At 39.5% G+C, this 26952-nt stretch overlaps 1 protein-coding gene across 6 annotated transcripts in view; it reads right to left on the bottom strand.

Moving 5' to 3' along the window:
• Positions 1 to 26952, bottom strand: part of TLL1 (tolloid like 1) — a 397022-nt gene that overhangs the window by 24861 nt on the left and 345209 nt on the right. For all 6 annotated transcript variants that reach the window (XM_075930164.1, XM_075930162.1, XM_075930163.1 and 3 more), the window contains 5 exons: positions 25074 to 25219; positions 19160 to 19355; positions 16462 to 16587; positions 11757 to 11917; positions 9002 to 9182 (listed from right to left, as the gene is read on the bottom strand). In XM_075930164.1, coding sequence (XP_075786279.1) covers positions 9002 to 9182; positions 11757 to 11917; positions 16462 to 16587; positions 19160 to 19355; positions 25074 to 25219 — 810 coding nt within the window. The remainder of the gene's footprint in view (positions 1 to 9001; positions 9183 to 11756; positions 11918 to 16461; positions 16588 to 19159; positions 19356 to 25073; positions 25220 to 26952) is intronic.

Raw genomic sequence — 26952 nt, 5'->3', positions numbered from 1 at the left:
AATGGATGCTTTCTTCCCCCCTTTTGTTGTTGTTGTTTGTTTTAGCACTCAGCATAGAGAAAGATCCATTCTCGACAGAATGTTAGATTTTAACCATTTAGAGGACGTGGTCATACCTCTGAGACCCCCAGAGGCCACCAGTCCATGAATAATATGTATTCGGCCTGAGGGGGAAACCTGTACCAACTCCTTGCATGATTGAAAAACAAAAATTCTCTCTTTGCAGGCAGCTTTCTTGTCTGTGGAAAAAAATGTATTATGATAGTGCCAGAGATGAGTGTGTGCTCCAACATGAATCTGCTCAAGGGTAGAAATATTTAGTCTTTTCTTTTTAACTGTTCATTGAATCATAACCCACAAAAAAAGACCCCATTAAAATTCATTCTTATCATGCATAAGGAACAATGACTGTTCAGCATCATATTTTCTCAAAACCACAAAAATAGCTTGAGAGCTCATGATAAATGGAAGCAATTTAACAACAGGTTGCTGCCAGTCTCAGAGGGGTAGCCATGTTAGTCTGTAACTGAAAAAAAACTTTAAAAATAACAAATGGCCCCGTAGCATCTTAGAGACTAACAAAAAATATAGATGGTATCATGAGCATTCATGGGCACAACCCAGATAGTCCTCATGTTTCATTTATCTGAAGAAGTGGGTTGTGCTGCAAGACCATTCATTGTTTTGGGTTTTTTTTTGGTCTGGTTCCTACCAATGATTACTCATACTACAGGCAGTCCCCGAGTTACGCGGATCTGACTTACGTCGGATCCGCAGTTACGAACGGGGCCGTTCCTCTCCCTGGTCTCCAGCAGACCAGAGAGAGGAAGCAAAGCGGCGGAACACGTGGGCAGCAGACAGGGCTGTCCGCTGCCCACACGCTCCGAGGCTTGGCTCTGCTTTGCCCCCCCCTCCCCCTGGTCTGCAGACCAGGGGGACGGGGGGGGGGGGCAAAGCAGAGCCAAGCCGCGGAGCGCCCGGCCAGCTGACAGCCCAGACGCGTCTGGGCTGTCAGCTGATCGCGCGCTCCGCGGCTTGGCTCTGCTTTGCCCCCCCCGTCCCCCTGGTCTGTAGACCAGAGGGATGGGGGGGGCAAAGCAGAGAAAAGCCGTGGAGCACGCGGGCAGCGGACAGCCCAGACGCGTCTGGGCTGTCCGCTGCCTGCGTGTTCCACTGCTTTGCTCCCCGTCCCCCTGGTCTGCAGATCAGGGGGATGGGGAGCAAAGCAGAGCAAAGCCACGGAGCCCGAGGACAGCAGGACAGCCACGGCGCGTCTGGGCTGTCCTGCTGCCCCCGTGCTCCGTGGCTTTGCTCCGGACACCTGTGGTACAGCAGCTGGGGCGCTGCCAGTTGGTCCCGTAGCGCCGCTCTGGGCTCTACTGGACCAGCCGGGCAGCACCCCAGCTGTTCTGCCCCAGGCGTCCTGATTCAGCCACTGCTGGTCAGATTCAGCAGCGGCTGAATCAGGACGCCTGGGGCAGAGCAGCTGGGGTGCTGCTGGGTTGGTCCAGTAGCGCCGAGGAGCGGCGGCGCTACTGGACCAACCCAGCAGCACCCCAGCTGCTCTGCCCCAGGCGTCCCCAAGTCAGCCGCTGCTGAAACTGACCAGTGGCTGACTACAGGAAGCCCCTGCCCCGGGCTTCCTGGAATCAGCCGCTGATCAGTTTCAGCAGCAGCTGACCTGGGGATGCCTGGGGTTCTTAAGTTGAATCTGTATGTAAGTCAGAACTGGCATCCAGATTCAGCCGCTGTTGAAACTGATCAGTTTCAGCAGCGGCTGAATCTGGATGCCAGTTCCGACGTTCATACAGATTCAACTTAAGAACAAACCTACAGTCCCTATCTTGTACGTAACCCGGGGACTGCCTGTATTGATTAAGAGCCTCATTCAAATAAATCATTATAGTTGTTCCTATGACCACTGTCTTTCCTACACAGAAAGTCAAACATGATTTGGTTTAGTTTTTTTTCTGAAGCAAGGCCATGTTAAATTATTCTCCTTTTCCTTGTATGTCCACAACAGCTTGCAATAGGTTGCCCAAGTATCGACAGGAATGGCTCAAAACTTGTGATAGGAAGTTTTATGCTTAGACCTTAATATTTAATTTTTAAAAAAATATTGAAAAAGCTAATTTCCAAAGAATCAGTTACTTGTAGCCCCCAAATGGTTTTAAGTTCTCCTTTCCCCTTCCTCAAGACACTAGATTACAAGTTCTTCTGCTTGTAGAAAATCACCTTGAAACATCCCTCAAGTCACAGAACATGAATACACTCACACATAAGGGCTGCGTCTAGACTGCATGATTTTCCGCAAATGCTTTTAACGGAAAAGTTTTTCCGTTAAAAGCATTTGCGGAAAAGAGCGTCTAGATTGGCATGGACGCTTTTGCGCAAAAGCACTTTTTGCGGAAAAGTGTCCGTGCCAATCTAGACGCGGTTTTGCGCAAGAAAACCCCTATCGCCATTTTCGCGATCGGGACTTTTTTGCGCAAAACAATACCGCGCTGTCTACACTGGCCCTCTTGCGCAAAAGCATTTGTGCAAGAGGGCTTTTGCCCGAACGGGAGCAGCATAGTATTTGTGGAAGAACACTGACAATCTTACTTTAGATCGTCAGTGTTCTTGCGCAAATTCAAGCGGCCAGTGTAGACAGCTGGCAAGTTTTTCCGCAAAAGCGGCTGCTTTTGTGGAAAAACTTGCCAGTCTAGATGCAGCCAAGCATTCTTAGCTATAAATGTGTGCCCGGGAAACACTTACGAAAATTTGGGTGCTGATTAGCTAATGAAGAGGTAAGAATGTATTAGAAAAAATGGGTGTAGAATGGAATTCAAATATTGACAACCTCTCTGATCACCAAAAATGTATGCTTTTCTATGAAAATGTTGATCTTAATGAATAAACCTTTGTTTTCAGAATTCTTCATTCACATTTTGTTATTCATCTGCAAACACCAAACCCTGGTGATCATGCTAGAATATCTTTTTATCTTGTTTTTCTGCAGAGTTCAAGGCCAGAAGAGACTATTGTGATCTTATAGTCTAACCTCCATAAACATGACACAGAACAAATAATTCCCAGAAAATATATTTTAGAAAAACATCCAATCTTAATTTAAAAATTGACGGTGATGGACAATTCATTAAGATTCTTGGTAAATTGTTTCAATGGTTACTTATTTCTGAGGGGTAGCTGTGTTAGTCTGTTTAAGCAAAAACAATGTGTAGTCCTGGGTACTGCAAACAGCAACATATTTATATGGGCATAAGCTTTTATAAGCTGGAACCCACTTTATCACTTACGCCCAAATAGACTGGGTAGTTTTTAGGGCTCCACACAGCTCCTCAATTGTGACTTACTCTCCAGTTAAAAATGTACACTTTATTTCCAGTCTAAATTTTTGTAGCTTCAGCTTCCAGGCACTAGATCATGCTATATCTTTCTGTACTCAACTGAAGAATATTTATTCCCCATTTGATACTTATAGACTTAAATCAATTCACCCGATTTTTATTAAGCTAAACAGATTGAGCTCTGAATCTGTCACTATAAGGCATATTTTTGAACCGGTTAATCATTCATACAGTTCTCCTCAGAATCCTCTCCAATTTACCAACACCCTTCCTGCATTGTGGGTACCAGAAATGGATACATTATTCCAGCAGCCATAGCACCAATGCCAAATATGGAGTAAAATAGCCTCTTTACTCCTACTAGAGTTACCTGTTTATGCATCCCAGGATTGCATTACCTCTTTTGACACTGGGAGCGCTTGTTCAGCTAATTATCCACCATGACCTCCAAATCTTTTTCAGAGTTATGGCTTCCCAGATAGAGTCCCCTATATATATGGCCTATATTCTTTTTTCTAGATGTCTATACTTATGTTTAGCTATATTAAAAATATTGTTTTCTTGAGCCCAGTTCAGCAAACAATCCAGTTCACTATGAATCAGTGTCCTATCCTGTTCATTATTTATCACTTCCCCAACTCTGTGTCATCTGTAAACTTTGTCAGTGATGATTTTTTTTCCAAGTCATTGATAAAAATGTTAAATAGCATAAGGGCAAGAACCAATCCCTGCAGGACTAACTGGAAACATACCCATTCAGTGACAATTCCTTATTTACCATTATATTTTGTGACCTATCAGTTAGCCAGTTTTAATCTATGCCATTTAACTTTTACATTGTTCTAGTTTTTAAAATCTAAATGATATGTGATACTAAGTTAAATCCCTTAGAGTAATCTAAATATATTGTGTCAACCTTATTACCTTTGTCGGCCAAACTGATAATCCTGTTAAAAAGAGATATCAGGTTAGTTTGAAAGAATTGAGTTTCCATAAAACCACGTTGATTGGCATTAATTACATCCCCCCTCTCTCTAATTCTTCCTTAATTAACTCCTAAATCAGACAGTCAATTATCTTAGACAGGACTGATGTCAGGCTGACAGCCCTATAATTACCTGTCATCCCAATCACCCTTTTAAAAATTGTTGAGATCTGACTGTAAGATGCTGAAAGGCCTGTACTATTCATTTTCCCTGGGGGGGTTGGGTCAGCATCAGCTTAGCAGGTATGGTTTGGAGTACAGGATTCCCATAATTTCTTCCATTAAACTTGATTACATGAGATGTCTTATGCAGAAACAGTTTCTTGGCAATTCATAAGAAGAGCCTACTGGATCAGACCAGTAGGCAATACAGTCCCGTATCCTGTCTCCAACACTAGCCAGGATCTGCTGCTAAATTGAAAGGCACAACAAAACCCCATAGTAGTCAGTTGTGGGATAACCTGTCCCCAAGGAAAGTTTCCTACTAAGCTCTGGTACTTAAAAGTGTATTTACTCCTTAAATAATGAATGTTTATAATCCCTTCCATCTTTTTTCAAAAATATGTTTACTAGTCTAACTCTGGATAGTCTAGTTATCCACATAAATGGATAATCCATAATTTTTAGTCATCTTTTGACAATATCAATTGCTATGCTGTGGCAATAAATTCCATTATCTAATTACACACTGTGTGAACAAGTACTTTTTTTAAAATTTGGTTTGAATTTGTTGACGCCTGGTCTATTTTCCCTACACAATGCATTATTTTGTATACTTTTTATCATATTGCTCATTATTCATCTTTCTTCTAAGGTGATCTGTCCTAATCTTTTCAGTCCCAGGAGGAGTTGTGCAGTGCTGTTTTTCCGCTTTGCTCATTCCAGGAGGGGAAGAGCTCAAAAGGTGGCAGCTTTGGATACTTATACATCTTCACCTAAGCATCCCATTGGATCACATATTTGGTGAGAGCAAATGGAATGGAATGCTTATAATATCAAGCATTATGCCTTCTTTTCTATCCATTATGTTGTGTTGTTCATTTAAGACTGCTGAAACCATTCCAGAGAAGACTGGGGTGATGTTCTTTAAAGTATATACTTGCCTGTAATACTGACAGTATAATTACTATCTGTTGGACAGATATAAAATTTGGGAGGAGGGTAGGGGGAGAAGAGTCACACATTAATATTTCTTATGGATCTCAGTGTTTCAACACGGTGGTGGGTTTGATTATTACCATTTTCAGTTTGTATGGAAGGTTCCCTAAGACATAAGGCTGCCCCAATCAAACTAGACTTTGCCAACTCCAAGCTAGACTACGGTTATATGCTGCTAATTGGATTTCTGTCAAATTTGTTCCATGGGTTGGAAATGTTACGCAATATAGTTGCTTGTTTGCTCCTTTAGTTAGCACCTGGAAGTTTGTTAAACACAAGCTGTAGTATTAGAATATAAAATCGTTCATAATTTAGGTTGTCTCTTGCCCTCAGATCAGCTTTTACAATCTGTTGGGGTGGGGTCCACTCACAGAATTTAGGTTTGGCCAATACTGAGCTGGCAAGTAAACAAGACTTTCAAGGCTAAATATCTCTAGTTATGAAATTCTCTTGCAAAGGGGCCCCAAAATAATCTTTTGGATGTCTATAAGAATACTATATTGGATGCGGCCTTTACAACTGTCTTGTTCCTCTCCCTCATTTTGTTAATCCACTATCCTCTTACTTAACATTGCATGTACCTTTTGCTGGTGGGCATATCGCCAGACAGATATTGGCTAGATTTTTCTAATGACTGGCTGCATAATCAGAATAGTGATGTTTTTAAGAGGTTATATTGATTCTATTATGATGTTAGTACAATGCTTAAAGGCATTCTGATGCTACTGTAACTGATAAATAATAATTCATACCTAAATTATCTAATCTACACAGTGTTTAATTTTAAACTTGTTAAGCACAGTCTTGTATTTTTCATAAGGCATAATTAAATGAGGGATTAATAAAGAACATAGGGTCAGGGTCATGATCGAATGACAACTTCTAGTAGTCAAAATATATGTGCTGCAGATTTCAATACACATAGCACCCTCAATACCTGGATCAAGAGCACATGCTGTTTATGGTGATAAACTTTTAAGTCTAACTCCTTTTTTACCAGTAATGAGAACAGGATGACTAATTGCTTTATCAGTGCTCTGATAAAGAAAAAGACAAGCTTCTTTTATCTACTTTCAAACTCATATGAACATCTTGGATTCCGAAGTTTGACTTAAACTAAAAGATTATGAGGTGCGTGTTCTGTAATAAAAGGAACAAAAGCAACTCAGAGGAAAACAATTCAATCAAAGATGGTGAGAATGAAATAAGAGTGGGAAACAGAGTGAAAAATAAATATAATACATGAAAAAGGAACGGGCAATAGTGGAAAATAATTACAATGATAAATAAATGCATTTCACAATATACAATGGATATGGAATACCCATGTGGGTCACCCATTTTTGAAGCTCTATCCCTACTACTCAAAACAGGTTTCCTGTTAGCCAAAAAAGTATTTTGGCTAAGATTCATCCCTGACTTTAGTGAATTTAATCCAGTGTTAAATTTAGCCCTTTAAAAATAATGTTTGAATTAAAATGATCAGAAAAAATGTTTTGTGAACTCAGGTAGTTTTCAAATCAGAGATCAAAGGAAAACAATAGTTACAGAAGTTGACAAGCCAATCCCCTGAATAAAACCCCTACAGTATGACTATTAATAGGCTTAAATATTCTTTAAACAATTCATTAACAATTAAAAATGCAGAAAAAGATATTGCATATTGAATAGAATCCATATCCAATAAGTTCATCATACATAACTGTAGGGCTACAGCTAAAAAGATTATAGTGAATAACAGGGCTACTTTTGCAATATATCATAACTCAAAGATATCAAAACAATATGCCTTAACTCAGAAATATGTATATTGTATAGTAACAGTAATCTGGCCCCAAGCCCTTATTTACATAAAACACACTGTCTTTAATGAGTAACCCTTAAGCATGTAATTTAGGACTATTAATTTATGGGTTTGAGGATTGGTCCCATAAGTTTCATGTGCAGTTATTTAGGCACAAAAATATAGTTCACCATTAAAGCTTTATAACAACAATCTACATTTTACATTTTACAAGGAAAAGTAACCTTCTGTGAACTTAAAAATGTCATTTATATAAACCAGAAACTGATCTCAATGTCTCTGCCTACAGAAATGTGATTATCAGCAAATACAATATGTTTAAAGCTTTCAGGAGGTAAAATACTTGTTAATATCTTTGTCTGATGTATGGGAAATATCACTTACTTTGCTCTTTCATCACTGCTAGAATAAACCATTGGAGAAGGCATAAAAGAAAACATCAGACTGCCTTTTGGGGCTGCTAAACTTTAAACTTCTTGTCAATGTACATTACAGCTTCTGACAGATATTTTTCCCACTTTGTAAAAGATCTAAGCAACATCACTTACATAATATCCTGAACCATGTTGTTTAACTTTGCTACAAAATGTATCATGCATTCATCAGTTACTGAAGCTAACCAGAGCACAAACTGCTTTTACTTAGGCTTCTACAATAGAACATTTAACCAAAAGCAAAATAATAAAGTAAGCTAGTGAAACATTTGCTGCATATTAAACTTAGGTACTGTATATCTCTAGCTCTCAAGAAGCTTAATTTTGTATCAGAAAATGACAGGGTAAAATTCAACTCCTAAATGCAGTAATCTTTCTTACCTGATTTTGAACTTTTCAATGTTTTATGGAAGAACAGGCCCTGATTCTGCAAATATCTAAGGACATGCTTATCTTTAAGCACATGGGTACCTTCCATATGGCAAATTAGATTTGCCACGGGTATAAATTTATTAGCACCATTGATTCCTATGGAACTATGACATTTTGCACAAGCTGAAGATGTGCACTATTGCCCTTAATGGGACTACACTTATGAGTAAAACAATCGTTTGCAAGATCATGGCCCCAGTAATCATGTATTTGGACTCTGTTATAACCATGTGTCCATGTGGCAGGATATCTGCTGTTAATGGTAGTAGAATTCTTCTTATGCAATCTTGTGTCACAAAAAGTATCTGTTATACAGTGTTTAACAAATACCTAGCAAGAGGCAAGAAGTAAATAATGCAATTTGATAAGAAAAGATAAAGAGAGAGGGAGAGCCAAATAATATGTACTTACATTTTGGAGGGTGTGTGTGTATAGGTATGATACGATATATCATACATATTACTTGGATTATTAAGCACATTAAGAAGAAAAGAAAGAACCTGGAGTAACAGAAGTCTGGTGCTGTAATGGAGGTTTACCTTCCTTTTTATCTCCTGGTTTGTGTAAATCTGTAGACTATGGGTCTGAAAAATACCCTACTATTTTACATATTTCTGACTATATACATATATGTGGTATAGTCTAAATATGCATATTTCAATTCAAGATAACTATTGTTACATTTAATTATCTTATTAAGCTGAACAGAAAATTAAAATTACAATCAAAAGGTGAGAAGCCTTTCACATGCATCACCTGTGCAATGAAGAACAAAAACTGCGATTCACTGCATCGCTAATCAGAAATATTCATAGTACATAAGAGTGACTTTTAATACCTGAGAAGAAGTGGGCCTTGAAGCCTTTCTTTGAAACTGTATTGTCAGATCTGAACTCTAGTCTCATGTTGTTGTATTGAGATGTGATAACTTCAGGCACTTCTGTACCACAGAATTTACCATGCAGTTTAGCATCAGAAGAAAGGCCACTACGAATCTCCACATAATCATATTTGCAAACCTAAGAATGAGAAAGATGTTTGTATTAGCCAAAAATAGATAAAAAATTCCATGTAAGTGCCTTTACACTTACATTGTAAAATCTTCTGTTGATTTATGATATAATGCTAGTATTTTATTGACTTTTCCATATTTAATACTTTTGTTTTAATATATTTTAAATTCTACAACATATTTAAGTTCTTAAATTACATGTTTTAAGACAAAGTTCATGCATGAATATGTAGTATCTACATTTTGAAGTGTTTAATAACTCAGTCATTTTAATTAAAAGGAAAAAACTCTGAGGACATTGGACTAAGGCCTCCAAATGTTCACTTTGAAGAATTAAGCCATCACTGAGTCATGCACACTTTTGGGTTGTGGATGCTTGTGCTTTTTTAAAAACACCCTATAACCTAAAATATATTAGCTTAATATGGAAATTCTGCAAGACAAGTCTTTTCCCACTAAACATTTAAATCCAAATGATTCTCTTTTGAATGTATACATTTGCATTCTTAATGCGATAACATATTCTCCACAGTGGTACCAATATAATTGAGAGGACAAATTTGTGTCAATTTTATTAGGCCATTTAGAAAAGAATCACTCTTTCTGCAAAACGTACTACCCAGGATAATATTTTCAGTGCATAATCCCATGTCTATATAAAACCTTCCACCCCAAGAACTTCTAATCTTTTTAGGACCAACTATCAATCATTTAATGAAAAATGTTACAGTTGTATGAATTTAATAGCTTAAGTGAAAATAGTGGCTAAGGGGCTCCGATTGTTCATGCAATGGAAGCATGAATTAGCAAGCCTGTTATTTCAGGCTTCCTATTCCAATGACCCTGTAAACCTCATTCTACAAGGAGAAAGGAATATTCTGTGATAGTGCTTTATTTCGAAATTTGGCGCTGTGTAGACAGCACCAAATAATGAAATAAGCTATTTTGAAATAGCAATGAAATAAGATACGCAACTTGTATAAATCAATTTGCTTATCTTATTTCAAGTTACAGTACAGTGTAAACACACCCTTAGTGTCCTCATCTACAAAATGGAGACACAAATGCAGAGCTGACTAGAAAAAGAAGTTTTTTGGGGAAAAAGTTTGCTTCATTTCGTTTTCTTCTAATAAAGTGTCTTCTTTACTTTATAGGGATTTGTGAGATGTTAATAATTAACATGGGAGAATTGATAAAATTCTTTAAGAATGTAAAAGGTTGTTAAAATGAAGAGAAAGATTTTTTTTCCTTCTCAATTGAGGATCAGATAAGAAATAATAGACTTAAAGTGAAGCAAAAAAGATTTAGGTTAGACATCAGGAAAAACTTGCTGTCAGGTAGTTAAGCACTGGAACAAATTACATGCAGACACTGTGGAATCTCTATCATTGGAAGGTTTTAAGAACAGGTTAGACAACTGCCATGCTATATGGGTATTATCTGGGACATTTAGGCTACATCTACACTGCACAATTATTTCAGAATAAGCTATTCCAAAATAGTTATTCCAAAATAGCTTGTTTTGAAATAGCACGTCTAAACTGCAGAGAAGTCTCAAAATTAGTCGGAGGCAGGCTTCCTAATGTAGACATGCTATCTCAATTTAGATCCCCAGGAGGAATAACTTAGAATGGCCCTGGTGAGGGGGTATTTGAAAATAGCAGAAGTAGAGCAAATACACATGCCTTATTTCAAAATAGCTATTTCATAATAGGCGTTATTTTTCATACAATGAGGTTACAGAAGTTGGAGGAAGCCAGCAGTTATTTTGAAATTATTTCAAAATAATGGAATTGCTGTGTAGACGCTTGCATAGTTATTTTGGAATAACACCCATTATTCCAAAATAACTTTCCTGTGTAGACACACACTTAGGGATGATCTAGATAATAGTTTAGTCCTGCCTTCAAATAGACTGTACTATATTAGACTAGAGGTCCATTCCCAGTACTATATTTCTATGAATCTATATCTGTAAAAGACTGAGAGGCAGTATAGTTAATTATCTGAAGCCAGGGATCTTAAAAATAATAATTAAAATAATAGAGTTTATTCCACAATCCAAGTCTGTTTTGATATTCAATCTAAATCCTTCTTTTGTTTGTTTTATTCAATTTTTCTTTATTATATGTCTGTTCTACTCTAAAAGTTAATTTCCCTTCTCAGAATCTCACCTTGAAATGGTAATAGATGGCCATAATGCACCATTACTCTTCATTTAACCAAGTTATACATATTTAGTACTGATCTTCTCTACACATAATTCAGTTCCTCCAGATTTTTTCTTCTCTTTAATTCTTTCCAATTAATACCTCATCCATTTGTTTTGTTTTTGTTTGTTTACAAAAAAGCCAGCTGAAGCTCAGCAGAGGTCATTTCTTTTAATACTTATGCATTCTGACACTCATATATTTGAGAAAGTACAAACCAAACACCCCCAAACTCAAAATTAATGAAAACAAGAACTTCAATGGAAATTGTCATTATTTGAAGCAGTGTTGTTGTATTAGACTATTTCTATTTCTGAATAATGCTGCAACTGTTGTCTAACTTATATAATTCTCAGTTCATGGTTACTTACTTCATTCCCTTCTAATTCAAAAAACTCAAACTTCATTGAAATTCTATATTGAGAGGGAGCAACCACCTGCCACACACAGTTTTTGTTTGGAGGATATTCTTTGGGCCATCCTGGTGTGGTTATAGTCCCATTTAGCTTTGTTAGAAGTCCCCCACAAGCAGCTGAAATATAAAATGAAAATGAAGAACCTCATTTATTTGCAGATTGCCCTGAAACCACATAAACAGAAACATATAAATTAAAAAGTGCAGCTCCCCTAGATATGATTTGTATTACAGTATTACCCAGACAGAACAGCCACGGTCAGGGCTCTATAGTACTACAGTATTATGTATACTATGAACACAGAAGAACAATCCCTGGCATCCAGTGCTGACCAGCATCTTCACTCAGTTGGATACAGTATCTTGGAACCTCCCAGATGACAAAGTTCAACTTAGATTGTTCCAGAAAGCACCAGGTCAGGATTCCAGGGGTGATGACTCTTGCTATCCTGGACTGGACATTTGAGGTACACTTTCCTTCCCATCCTGCTACCACACCAGGTTCTATGGAAGATTCACCATGAACTTTGGTCCTGCCGAGAGGGCAGGGGACTGGACTTGATGATCTCAAGGTCCCTTCCAGTTGTAGTATTCTGTGATTCTATGAACAGCTTACCATCTAATTTTAAGACACCTGAGTACATTGAAACAATACACAATACTTTATCACATTCACACTTTTCTCTCTGACCCAGTTCCATATACCCCACACAGTCCTCCCAGATCCTGTCTATCTGTATTTACCAGGCTTCATGAGAAGCAAGACTCTCTGAATCCATCATCCGCCTGGAACCAGACATCCCATAACAATGCCATGATAAATATTTGGGACACAGGGTCATTCTAATGTGTATGTTGAAAAATTTGAAAACAAAAACCCTCAAGATGGCTTCCTATGAACTACTGTACTCATCATCTTAATTAGGTATGTACACTACAGATATTTCATACATTTTTAAATAAAGCTCAAAGTAACTAAATACAAAATAAATAATGACAGTTACAACACTATCATAAATCTGGTTTAATCCCACAATACTAGAGAATCATACAGGGTATGTCTACACTGCCACCCTAGTTCGAACGAGGGTGGCTAATGTAGGCATTCGAAGTTGCAAATGAAGCCCGGGATTTAAATATCCCGGGCTTCTTTTGCATCTTGCCGGGCGCCGCCATTTTTAAATCCCCCTTAGTGCGGTCTCTGTGCCCGCGGCTATACGTGACATGGAGTAGGTAGTTCGAATTAGGCTCTCTAATTTGAACTACCGTTACTTCTCGTGGAAGTAGTGCTGGGGGAAGATCGGGGGCTGTAAGGGAGGATGGGGGTCCCGGAGGAAGGGGGAGGGAAGCAGCGCTGGAGGGAGGGTATCCGGGGGGGCTGTGGGGCTGGCCAGCAGGAAGAGGGGGTGGGAAGCAGAGCTGGGGGGGATCAGGGACCGTGGGGTAGGATGGGAGGAGGGGGGTGGGAAACAGACCTGGCAAGGGGGGCAGGGTGCAGCCACAGGCCGCTTGCCACTGCTTGCTCCCCTGCTGGGGCCCAGCTGAGCACTGCTCAGGTGGGCCCAGTGGGACAGGAAGGGGCCGTGATGTACATGGCTAGGAGGCGGGGCCATGTACGTCACGGCCCCCCCTTCCTCCTCCCACCGTGGCGCTGAGTGATGCGCCCCACAGCTGGGCCACCATGGGAGGGGGGAGGACGTGACGTAGACAGCCCTGCCCCCTGGCCATGTACGTCACTGCCCTGCCCCTCCTCTCCTCTCCCGCGGCAGCCTGGCTGAGCGCGCAACACTCAGCCGAGCGGCCACGGAGGGAGTGGAAGGGGGCGGGGCCGTGTACGTCACCGCCCCCTCTTTCCCTCCCGCTGTGGCACTCAGCTGAGTGCTGTGCCCCTCAGCCGAGCCTCCGGGTGAGCCAGCAGCGCAAGGGGCTGTTTGGGCTCCCCCGGGGTGGGAGGGGAAGGGAGGACGGTGATGTACTCGGCCCTGGCCCCAGCCGTGTACATCACCACCCTGCCCCCCTCCCTCACGGCAGCCCGGCTGAGCAGGCAGCACTCAGCCAAGCACCACGGTGGAGGGGAAGGGGATTGGGGGTGGGGAGAGATGGAGGGGAGAGAGAGGCAAGAGGAGAAGAGAAAGGGAGAGTGAGAGGCAGGAGGGGGAGAAGAGAAAGAGATGGAGAGAGAGGCAGGAGGCGGAGGAGAGCTGAGAGAGAGAGGGGGAGGCAATAAGGAGAGGGAGAGAGAAAGAGAGAGACAGAGCAAGAGGGTTCAGGAAAAAAGACCTGAAAATCTCATCTTATGATGGGCTAATTGGCTAGTTAAAAAATAATACCTATTAACTTCATCTAAAGAGAATCATTTCTCTGAGCAGTGTTCTCAGACTCCTTATAACATTCAGGCAAAATAGATGAAATGAAAACAGTCAACATTGTCTGACATCTGAATTTACTAATTTTTGTCAACTAGCATATGATTATCACTCTTTTAATTACTAGTACTGAGTTTCATTTACTGTACATATGTTCAGTATTATGGGTAAAGAGGCATTTTAATCTAATCGTAATTTTGCAATATCTTCCAATTATGAAGCGTTTTTATTTATTCATATGATTATTAAATCTAGTTTATGTTTTAATAAATGGCTTTGATATCAGATTACATGTTAAAATATAACATTTTAGAATGCAAAAATAAGTAAAATGACATTTTAAAATAACAGTAGAAATCCATTGTAATCATTAAATCTTGGCAAATGAGGGAGGAAGTGAACAAATGTAAGCATACCACAAAACTATGCTTCATTTGAGTTGCAAGTGAAGCTTAGTTTAATGGCAATACATTGTAGCAATGGCAAATGTATGTCAGCTAATTTTATAAGAATAATGATGTCTTTGAAATCTGAGACCTTGGTGTGTTGCTATGCTGCTAAATCCTTCCTAGGACAAAGAGACTACGTCTAGACTGCAAGCCTCTTTCAAAAGAGGCTTTTTCGAAAGATACTTTAGAAAAAGCCTCTTTCAAAAAAGAACATCTAGACTACAACCAGTACTTTGAAAAAGCAAGATGCTTTTTCAAAAGAGAGCACCCAGGCAGTCTGGAAGCTCTCTTTTGAAAAAGCACAGTTTGCATTACAGACAGTCCCCGGGTTACGTACAAGATAGGGACCGTAGGTTTGTTCTTAAGTTGAATTTGTATGTACGTCGGAACTGGCATCCAGATTCAGCCTCTGCTGAAACTGACCAGTGGCTAACTACAGGAAGCCCGAAGCAGAGTTGCTCTGCCCTGGGCTTCCTAGAATCAGCCGCTGATCAGTTTCAACAGCGGCTGAATTTGGACGCCTGGGACAGAGCAGCTGCGGCGCTGCCGGGTAGGTCCCCGCAGCGCTGTACCTCAGTGCTGCGGGGACCAACCCGGCAGAACCCCAGCTGCTCTACTCCAAGTGTCCCCAAGTCAGCCGCTGCTGAAACTGATCAGCGGCTGATTCCAGGAAGCCCGGGGCAGAGCAACTCTGCATCGGGCTTCCTGTAGTCAGCCGCTGGTCAGTTTCAGCAGCGGCTGACTTGGGGATGCCTGGGGCAGAGCACCTGGGGTGCTGCCGGGTTGGTCCAGTAGCGCCGAGGAGCGGCGCTGTGGGACCAACCCGGCAGCGCCCCAGCTGCTCTACCCCAGGCATCGTCAGCGGGAAAAGCCTGGTCTGCTGGGGGAGGGGGACGCACTAGCTGCACCCCCCCCCAGCAGACCAGGGAGACGCAGGCGGTGGGACCGCCGAGACGCACCGTGGTCCCGCCCTCATCTTCCACGGCTTTGCTCCGTGTCTCCCTGGTCTGCTGGGGGGGCTCCCCCCAGAAGACCAGGGAGACGGGGAGCAAAGCCTCGGAGGGCGCCGGCAGCAGGACAGCCGCGGCGAGTCTGGGCTGTCCCGCTGCCCGCGTGCTCCGCGGCTTTGCTCCGTGTCTCCCTGGTCTGCGGGGGGGGGGGCTCTCCCCCTCCCAGGAGACCAGGGAGATGCAGAGCAGCTTTTCTTGCCCCAGAGGACGCGGGCAGCGGGACCGTGGCGCATCTGGGCGTCCTGCCGCTCGTGTCCTCCGGGGCGAGAAAAGCCCCGTTCGTAACTGCGGATCCGACATAAGTCGGATCCGCCTAACTCGGGGACTGCCTGTATATAGTGCCTTTTTTTGAAAGAGTACTTTCAAAAAAAGGCGTTCTTCCTTGTAAAACAAGGGTTTCCGCGGTCAAAAAAACTGCCGCATTCTTTCGATTTACTTTCAAAAGAACGCAGCAGCAGTCTAGATGCAGAGGAAGTTTTTTTGAAAAAAGGCCACTTTTAAAAAAAAAATCCCTGTAGTCTAGACACACCAGAGGGAAAATTCACTTTTCTTCAGACATGTAGTGCGTGGATCAGTGAAGTGTACATTAGCAAAGTTCTACTATATATAATTTTCCAGTTGAATTACAATAAAACTTGAACAGGATAAATTAGTAATCAATGCTAAATATGTAAGACTGTTATAAACAGACATTGTACAGTGGAGGATATTTTTCAAAGTGTAGGCCAATACTTATACACTTACCACTGCATAAGCTTCAGTATACAAAAGATGGCTTTCTAAAATGACATACCCTCTCAGTTTTAAGACTTATTTAAATTAGCAGTGTACTGTACCTTCACAACTCTTTTTGTCAGGTCCAAGTTCATAGCCAGGATCACAAGCACACTGATAACTGCCCAGGGTATTCACACACCGCTGTTCACAGCCCCCATTGTCAGGTTTGGCACATTCATCTTCCTCTATGAAGACACACAAAAAAGGGAAAAAGTATTAATTAAAAATCTTTACCTTCCTCTTCACTAACTGATATTGAACAGATTGATACTTTCTCCAGGAAGTGAAGTGCATGTCTTTACAGCATATCATCTCTACTGATGGAAGCATTTTAAAAATCTTAAAGACCTGAAACTGAGTAAATAAAACTTTTTTCTTTTTCACTACAATAGCAACTGAGAGCTACAGACCTAATTTATAAACACTTTGAGGCCAGCATACAACAATTTAGGCAGCAACAATCTAAGTGTTGTGTAAAGCACTGAGAGAATGATTGGAAATCCTCTGCAGGGTCACTTGAAGGGCACTTTTATCTCCAACAGAATGAATTTATATGTTGCCCTGAATTCATACCCAAAACCAGATTAACAGAATCCTCAAATCCCAGTGTTCATTTTACTGATATTAAAGGAAACAAGAGGCATCAGAAAAAATGGAATCCGGTATTATCTCTGCTAGCTGTGAAACATGCTCATAATATTCATACTCAAATTCACCTGAGATGTAGTATATCTCATTTCCTTGCACAGTGACAACTATGAAGACTATTCTCACTTGAAATAAAATATACACTGGCAATTATCCTTGCCTCCCTCAGTGCTGTACTGTACTGTACATGGTGAAAAGTGATAGGAAGAGTTAGCTCATCACTAGCCCTTTGTGGCTGGGCAAAAGAGGAAAGGGAAGTAAACTACCTGTACCATGGGCTCCAGAGTCCAAGTCCACACCACTTTTACTTCCACACCCTGTGCATAAAGGCAGCATCTTCATCATTAAGTAATAATGATAAATACAGGGAGGACTGTATGGAGCCTTGGCTCCAGGCTTCCCACTGCATTAACCACTGCATGAAAGCACTGGAATGTCAAAACTAAACCTGCTGCAGTTGATTTCCTCCTTGGAGCAGCGAAGAGACTATGGCTACGTCTACACTGTAGAGTTTTTGTTCAAAAACTCACGGAGAGCCCACACCTCAAGCTCATTTTTGTGCAAGAAAATTTACAGTGAATCAGCAGAACAGAGAGTTTTTTGTGGCATAGGTACAGCTGCTCTCCAAGTTACAACCACCTCCACTTACGACCATCTGCACTTACAAACAAAGTGGTTGCAAATGCGGATCCGACTTACGAACAGCCCGGTTGCCATGTAACTCTATGGGATCCGAGTTATGAACGCTTAGAGTTATAGACCAAGTGTTGGTCCATAACTTGTTCGTAACTCAGGGAGTGTTACAGGGAATAACTCCTTTTTGCGCAAGAGCTCTTTCGAAAGATGCACAGGAATATAATCTATGCTATCATGTGCCGAAAGTGTCCGTCTGCTATGTACATTGGACAAACGTCTCAGACACTTCGCCAAAGAATCAATGCCCACAAAACAGACATTAGACAGGATCACAAAGAAAAAACAGTTTCTTGCCATTTCAACCAGAAAGGACACTGTCTCAATGACCTAATCACATGCATCCTACTTCAGAAGACATTCAAATCTGCACTTGAAAGGGAATCCTCTGAACTGGCATTCATGCTAAAATTCGACACTCGCCGCAGGGGGCTGAACAAAGACCCCAACTACCTTACCCATTACAAAGATAGCTTCCCCAATTATCACCTCTAATATCATTAACTCACAGGCATTTACCTTCCTTCCGCCCCCCCCCCCCCCCCGCATCCCCCCTCTGTTCTGTAATGTGATTTGTCCTTTTCATATGTGTTCATTTTTTTTAATTGTATCCTTTGGTATATATGGTTGTGACTATTTTCTTCCACTATTTGATCTGAGGAAGTGGGTCTGGCCCACGAAAGCGCATCATCTAATAAACCATCTTGTTAGTCTTTAAAGTGCTACATAGTCCTGTATTTTGTTTCAGCTACACCAGACTAACACGGCTACATTTCTATCACTATTCTGAAAGTCAGACTGATTCTCAAAGTCAAAATATGCTTCCAGGGTGCTGCCGAGGGCAGCTCCACTTGGCACTTGACCTTGCTGGTAGCGGATAATAAAGTGACAATGTAGCTGTAAGGAATTAGAAAGAATGATGCATTTGCTATTGAGGGAAAAAATGCACAAACATTCATAGTAGTGAACCTCTCAGCCAATACAATTTCTATTGGAATTTTATTCTTTCCATTATTTTTATAGCTCTGCCAACATAATGTTCCTCTGAACTTGTTTAGCAGGAGTGATTATATATCTATCAAAATTCAATTATTCATTTGAAGAAATCAGGAAGACAGATTGGGTTTGATTTCTCACCCCCTTACATGTTGGTAGTCATTTACATCATACAAAGGGAGTGTCATTTTGATTGTTTAATATTTTACCCCTACTTTACCTAGGTACTGATGACTGAATAAGGAAGATTGAGTAAGAAGTAATGGAAAATCAGGAACCTTAACTGTAAGCAGAACAAAAATTAAGATAATATTAATTTTGTATTCCAACAATATTATATATTTAATGTTCTTTGTAACAGAGCAAACATTGTAATTCTTCTATATTTCAATAGTGTATACACATCCATATAATACACACCTTTAAAAAAGTTAGCAGCAAATCCTGCTTTGTTAACCGTTCCATCAGAAACAAACTTCATCCACAGGGTATTAGAGGTAGATCTAATATCTTCTGGCTTATCATAGCCACAGAAATGGCCAATCAAAGGACTATTTTCACTGGTTCCATCTCGGACTTCTAAGTAGTCATAGGCACAGTTGTCATGTCTTTCAATCTGTAAATATACCACAGTACTGTGTTTAACCATGGACTGACACATACCTAAACAAAACTTCTTCATGATCAGTGGAATAGAAATTGTTCTTTCCTTTGGAAGAACATATCTACAGTCATAATGACTACAGCAACTGATGGGAGAAAACAGAAAGGTTCTTTATAGGCCTGTGTGTGTTACCGCATTGATTTTCATGAACAGAAGCAAAATTTGTTGAGATATTGATAAGACACAACAGCTTAATTGCAACAAAAAATATTTTGGTTTAAATAGCTGCAAAACAAGGTTCCATGTATTCCACAATAAACTTGGCCTAAATCCATGGAAGACCTGATTTCTGCACAATCTAATGATTTGGAGGCAATTTTTGACAAACTAAATTTATATGTTACTCAACTGAATATAAAAATGAATTATAAGTCAGGAAACAATTATTTTTGTGCTATTTAAATTTGATGTTTAATTTTATGCTGTCCCTTCATTTTCAATGTAGTGCAAAATTCTGCATTACTGCTTTTTACCTTACATAACTTAATTCTAGAATTTGGTGTGGGAAGCTAAGTGTACTGCAGTGAATAGAGTTTTAGGCATTTAGAGAGTATGGGAGACAGACTGGAATCACCCACATTTCCTGCTAAAATGGGAAATAATTAATAGTAATGACATATTACAATGTCATCATTACATTTCTGAAACTGTCAGATTTCCTATTACACTTGGGAGACTCCTGATCATGAGTGACCCTCCTGCACTTTTCCAGGAAGCTGACTGAAACTTTGGCATATAGTTGGAGAAACCTAGCTGGACTAGAAATATGTGAGTAGAGCATCTCATCCACACTTCCTACCAGAAGACCTCTCAGCATAGAGACACTTTGAATATGTGCCTCATACTCTGGGATCTAATAACTGTATGGTTCCTGACATATAAGATTATAAGGCCCTGCTGCTGCTTTATCCTCTGCTGCAACTCCCACTCAGACAGATACCTTCTGAAAGAGAGGGAAAGAGAGAATCTCCCACTAATGCAATCACAACTTTTGGGGCTGCTTTATCCAAAACATTACCACATGTTTTTAAAATTATAGAATACATGGAATCCTTCCTATAAAAATAAATCCAGTAGAATCAAATTATATTTTCTGTGAAAACCTGTTATGCAAATAAATGGCAGGATTTCTGTTTTAAAAGGAAATGTCTTAGTTAAGGAGAAGGCTCAAATCAAATCTATTAAAAGAACTACTCTTCAAAAATACAAGCAAACTAAATTTAATCTCCAAATAGAATATATTTGTAATATGGAATTAAATATTAATATATTCTATGACAAATTCATTTTGTTATTTATGCTATTTTTGTTTATTTCATTTTTTAAAAAGAATAAATGTCACCCCTTCTGTACAAAACATGTGGGACTATTCACATAAATACAATGGCGGGTCTTATGTGTTTGAAAGATCAGGGTCTTAAGCATTACAGAGATCCATCTAAGTATTTTGATGAGTGGCATGAGAACCAGAGTGAGGATGGTGAGTAAGAAACATCATAACAAGCTGGAGCACAATTATCAGTGTATTGACTTCAGTAGGAGTTTCATGTGCACATCTACATGTGCACTAAATGCCAGTTTTTCAGGGGTTTAGAGGATAAATTTGTAATGTACTTCACATTAGGGATGACCAGAGTAGTCCCAGCCTGTGACACATCCAGGCCTGCTGCGGACATGGGCTGCTCTGGCTGGGCTGGAGCACCTCTGTCAGCAGTGAGGTGAAGAGCTGCTTCAGTCCCACCAATTAACAGGAACTGGTAAGCATCACTGGTTTATCTAACCAAGCATCAACCAATTTATAAAGTGCTATTGATTTACACTAAACATTCAAGTAAGGAGATCATCTGACTAGATTCATTTATTTTTAGTTCAATATCACTGCAAGAGGGTCCGATGATAATTATTTTTAGAGAATAACTAATTGCAACCTGAAATATAAACCAGAGGATAAAGACAGTGGTTTTGGATAAATAATAAGTAACTTCAAAACCTTTTGGCAACAAATAAAAAGAACTGATTTGAAATGTGTTTTCCTTATCTGAGCCTCATCTTTTAAGACATTATTGCTTATCTGGCAGCATGGCTGTGCAAAGACCTGCTATGCTAAACTGTGAAAATCTGTTATGTGTCCTATCACAGAGTTTGAATCTCCATCTATTTAAAGTAATAGAATGACTCCTATGGAGTTCAATTCAAATTAGGCCCATAAACCTTCCTTATTAGAGGCTTAAAATACCACTGCTTCAAATTATATGTGGGCGATGAACATTCAAATTGTTAGTAAATAAAAACAATTATTTTAAGCAAAAAATGTAGCAGTGGTTACTTAGCATTAGCTACTGATGTCTCCTAAAGAAAGTCAGAGCAACACAATGAAAAGAGGATGAAGAAGAGTCAGAGAAATCCCTTCGATAAAGACAGCAGCAGTGGCCAAAAAGGGGCCTCTTCTGATCCAGGTAAGACTTTAAGTGGTCGTGGTGATCCAGAGAAAGAGACTTGATATGGTCCAAAAGTGAATAAAAAAGGTGGGACCATGGCAGAACATTGAACCATTCTCTGCTCCATACTGTCTCTTGGTCTCATGCCCAGTGTTTCTCAAGGTGAGATAGAGGAGGTGTCTCATCAGATCTAATGACTTCCTAACTATCAGGGTGGTTAAACACTTTGAATAAATTGCCTAAAGAGGTTGTGAAATATCCATCTCTGGAGATATTTAACAGAAGGTTAGACAGACATCCATCAGGGGTAGTCTAGACAGTGCTTGATCCTGCCGTGAGGGCAGGGGACTGGACTTGAGGACGTCTCAAAGTTCCTTCCAGATCTAGTGTTAATGGGCTGGTGAGACAAGCAGGCCTCATCTTTATGAGCCACCATTCAAGTCCAATTCAGGTTTCTCACATTTAATATTAAACAGTGAATGGCATATGGAGAAGGCAAAGCAGGCATGCATACAACTCCAAACTTCCCTTCCCCCTTTGGAGGTAACAGCACTGGCAGAAGAGTCTGGATTCTTATTTTTTTTTCTTATTTTCAAAATCTTTACTATCTCAGGTAGTTTCTCAGAATTTATTTTACAAATGCACAATAGTCAACAGCCTATAGAAGAACTCTCACCTTGGATGTGGAAAACTCAGGTTCAAGTCTTTGCTCTGCATGACTTAGACTAGTAAGTTGGATCTCCCTCATTGCAAGCGAATGCCCTACCACTGGGCTATAGGGTCACTCTCTCTTCTGAGCCAATGAATAATTTATACAAAGTGGAACATCTCCAGTAGGAGAGACAGAAAGTGAGACACAAAATGATTCTACACCAGAAAAGCAAGGAAATGGAGTTAATTTTGCTAATATTTATGCTACGCTCTCAAAACATCATATAGTGTAATTTCTTTATTGGTGAACTAAAAAATAGCAGATAATCCTACGCTCTCCAGACGCTGCAATGCCCACAGCAGTCAAAACAAGATGACTCAGTGATGAAGCTTTAAGTTCTTGGCTTTTCTGGGGATTTAATTATAGACTGGAGGTTATTTATAAAGTTCTTTTTACTGCATTATGTACAATTAGAATTTATCAAAGATAAAAGCACCTTTCAAAAGGAAAAAGAAATAATTTTCTCACAAACACATTATAATAACTTCTGTCTGCCCTTCACTATTTTTGGTCCACGCTGACACAAGAACTTCTGATTTTTTTTTATTTCCTTTTCTGGGCAATTCACTAAGTATATAGAAATAAAAGTGACATCTTTGAATCCAGATTTGCTATAGATATTTAAGGATATATGATTCCATTTGTCATTATTATCAGAACATTTCAAATTGTTCTTTCAGAGATATATATGAGACTACAAAAATGCTTAATATTCATAAATTAATACATTTGAGGGGGATTACAATGCAGCTACAAGTGTACCCAGTATTGATTTAATTTATTTGAAATCTTTTCCAAACACTTCCTTTCTCAGCACAAGAGAAGGTGTAGCAAAAATTCTTTAACCAAAAAGTGACACCAAGATAGGAGAGCCTTAGCAAAAGATGCTGCTAATATAAGTTTAAAATTGGATGTTTCTTGATTTGTTTATATATGGCAAAGGGATAAAGGGTTGAGGGTTTTGTTTTTTTCATTTGTTTGTTTTTGCCATTTCCTAGAAGACAAACTGATTCCTCTCAGGTAGTAATAGAAATCAGAACCACTGCTCCAGATTTGTTGTTAATATAGGTAATGCAGGAAAGGCAATTCTTGTACATTAACCAAAATAATCTTTTTTACTGTCAGATTTAATAGAGCTGCCCTAATCGATCCTGACCTATTATGACAAAATCTCATCATTTTAATAGAGAAAGTTGTTATTAAGAACTATGGAATTATTGAAAATAATGATAATTTAAAACAATTTTCAACTCTGAGCCAGGACAGTGAAAACCTAACTACCAATCAAAGTGATGCCTGAGCAGAGGAAGAGCATTCTACCTTGTGTATTGTGAGATTAATTTAGTACTGACAAAAAGATGGGAGACTGCAGGTAACACAAATGAAAGCTTCTTCTAGTGTTATAAATGGTCAAAACTGATGGTAAATTTTGCCACTTAGATCTTTGGATAATTCAGTGTCAGAACTCTCATGGATTTCTAGGAGTGGGACATCACTTAAAAGCTGAAAGACCAGGAATAATAGAGATGAAAGAGACAGATATATTTGCCTGGATACACAATGGGACTTGAGTATTGCAAAACTAAGAGCTGCTTCTAGGCAAACTGGAAATTACAGGAACACCACGCAGCTGCGCAAAACCTGAATAAGGCACCTGAGTGACCTATAAAATGAATAGATAGAGATAGGCACTGAGATAGGGACTTACAAGACCTGCTAAATTGAACCCCGGAAGATCGATCTCTGGAGTGTTGATCTCGCAGTAAGCATAGACAAGACCTTGGTCACCAAAATTCAAGGTTTCAGCATCTAAGTATGTTTGTTGATCTGAGCTTTGGTTCCTAAATTCATGCACTAGTGAAATATTTTTTTTAAAAGCTGACAGAAAGCGTATTACTAAATTTAGCCATGAAATTCAAACCAGCATATAAAGTATAGAAAATGGGTTGTATGGGATATCAGTTGCCTGTTTTAGCAACAAGTTTACTGGCCTGTGCCATTCAATAAAAATATTTATAGAGATATACTATACAGATGTTAAATTTAAAAAATATAAAAGCTTTTGGATCATTTTAAGAATTTGGCTTTTTTTTAAAAAATACAGTACTTGCTTCTGCATTCAAAATAAGAGAAAATAGTAGTTTCTTTCCAGAAAGGCATTCGCTCTTTTTTTCTTTTTTTTTTTAGAATTAGATTTAGAAAAGAAATAATAGTGCTATTATTTAATAGAATCCTAAAGCAGCCTTGCGGAACAGGATTATGCATTCATCAAAAGAAACTATTGTCAGTACTTAAAACATTCCAATTCAAATAGCACAGATAACATAAAATCCCTTTAATCTTCTTGAAAATGTTTGCAACGGGAAAGGTCCCAAGAAAAGGAAACTTCAGCACCAGATTTTTTTTTCCAAGGGTGGAGGGGAGATTCTTTGTTTCTTCATTGGTTTAATGAGGATTCCCTTAAATGGCACTGTCAGTTATCCACTAGATGATTTGCTGAGATCAGTTAAATGGCTTTACCTCAAATGCCTGAAAGGTTAATCCGACATTGTAGTTCTCTGACACTGTTATTTTCCACACACATTCCTTCATTGGTCTGTAGTCATCGGGATAATTAGGAGACTGGATCTGGCCTTCATTTTTGTGGATCTCACCTCCACAGATTGCTGATGAAAGTATAAAATTCAGTCTAAGTATATTTTCAATACTGATATTTTCCCCTCTTCTTGCACTGACAGATTTTGTGTAGTGATAAAATTATACATGGAAAAAATGTACACACTCTAAATAGGTTATGGCTGAAATCAAGCTTGGCAGTATAAACTACTGCACATTTTTAGTTACACAGAATATTTACTGTTTTAATAATTCAGTGCTAATAACACTAGGGAAGACTCTGGAATCACTGATATATTTGATTTATGACTTTTAAAATTGTCACAATAATTTCAGTTTTACTATGCCCTTTGGGACTATTGTAACATACATTTCTCATGGATAGCTATATCCTTATGTAGAGTTTGTTAGCCTCATTAAAAACAGAAACAGAAACTTCATCCTATAAAGTAATCTATGAATCTTTAGCTACAAACTATAGTCTAAGCCTGGAAACACTTACACTTTGGCTATGTCTACACTCGTGGCTTCTTGCGCAAATATGGCCGTTCTTGCACAAGAATCCGCAGAGCGTCTACAGTGCCCGCCTGCTCTTGCACAAGGAAATTTACAATATGGCGTGGTAAGAGAGGGCTCCTTGCGCAAGAGCTATGCTCTTTTTTAACAGGTGTAAGCCCTCTTGCTCAGGTGCTCTTGCGCAAGAGGGCAGCGTGGATACTCGGCAGGGATTTCTTGCACAAGAAAGTCCTATGGCTAAAATGGCCATTGGAGCTTTCTTGTGCAAGAGAGTGTCCACACTGCCATGGGAGCTTTTGCACAAAAGCACAGTGTGCACTTGGCAGTGTGGATGTTTTCTTGCGCAAGACTTCTTCCACAAGAACCCTTGAGCAAGATGTTCTTGCACAAGAAGCCGCGAGTGTAGACATAACCATTGTGTTCAGTGAAGCAATTCACATGAGTAAAGCTACTCAAATGCATAAGTATTTTCAGGAGCCTACACTCATATACTAAACAGATGTGGGCTCAATCACGTTGTTTTCTACTAAAGAGTATTAAACTGAGCTACACTGTATTTCAAGCAGGTGTCTATTAACTTTCTCATCTACTTAAACTACAGTTGTGTATATGCAGGAGTAGAACCAGATTTTGTGAAGGAAGGTGGGGAAGTACAGAATTAAAAGCACAGAACAAAATATTAAATACACTTTTGCTTCAATGCCGCCTTCTAACAAGATATCTAATAAGAAACATTCAACAACTCCCAGACCCCAATATTTCTTTATGTTTTGCATCCCAAACAGCTTACAGTCTCTGTATATGTTTTCTCACTTTTGAGCCTAGGATCCGGTGTGAGAGAAATGTTATTGTGAGTAAAAGCTCTGATCAACCTCAAAGTTACAGGTTCTTCTCTGTTCCCTCAATATTCTTTGTAATGCAGACATTTAGGGTATATCTAGACTACAGGTTTTCTTTTTAAAAAAAAGTGGCCTTTTTTCAAAAAAACTTCCCCTGCGCCTAAACTGCTGCCGCATTCTTTCAAAGGTAAATCGAAAGAATGCAGCAGTTTTTTTGACCACGGAAAACCTTGTTTTATGAGCAAGAATGCCTTTCTTCGAAAGTGCTCTTTCGAAAAAAGGTGCTATGTAATGCAAACTGTGCTTTTTCGAAAGAGAGGATCCAGACTGCCAGGGTGCTCTCTTTCGAAAAAGCAGCTTGCTTTTTCAAAAGTACTGGTTGTAGTCTAGACACTCTTTTTCAAAAGAGGCTTTTTCGAAAGTATCTT

Source organism: Pelodiscus sinensis, chromosome 5, assembly GCF_049634645.1.
Source record: "Pelodiscus sinensis isolate JC-2024 chromosome 5, ASM4963464v1, whole genome shotgun sequence".
NCBI lineage: Eukaryota > Metazoa > Chordata > Testudines > Trionychidae > Pelodiscus > Pelodiscus sinensis.
This window is presented reverse-complemented; position numbering and strand designations above follow the sequence as displayed.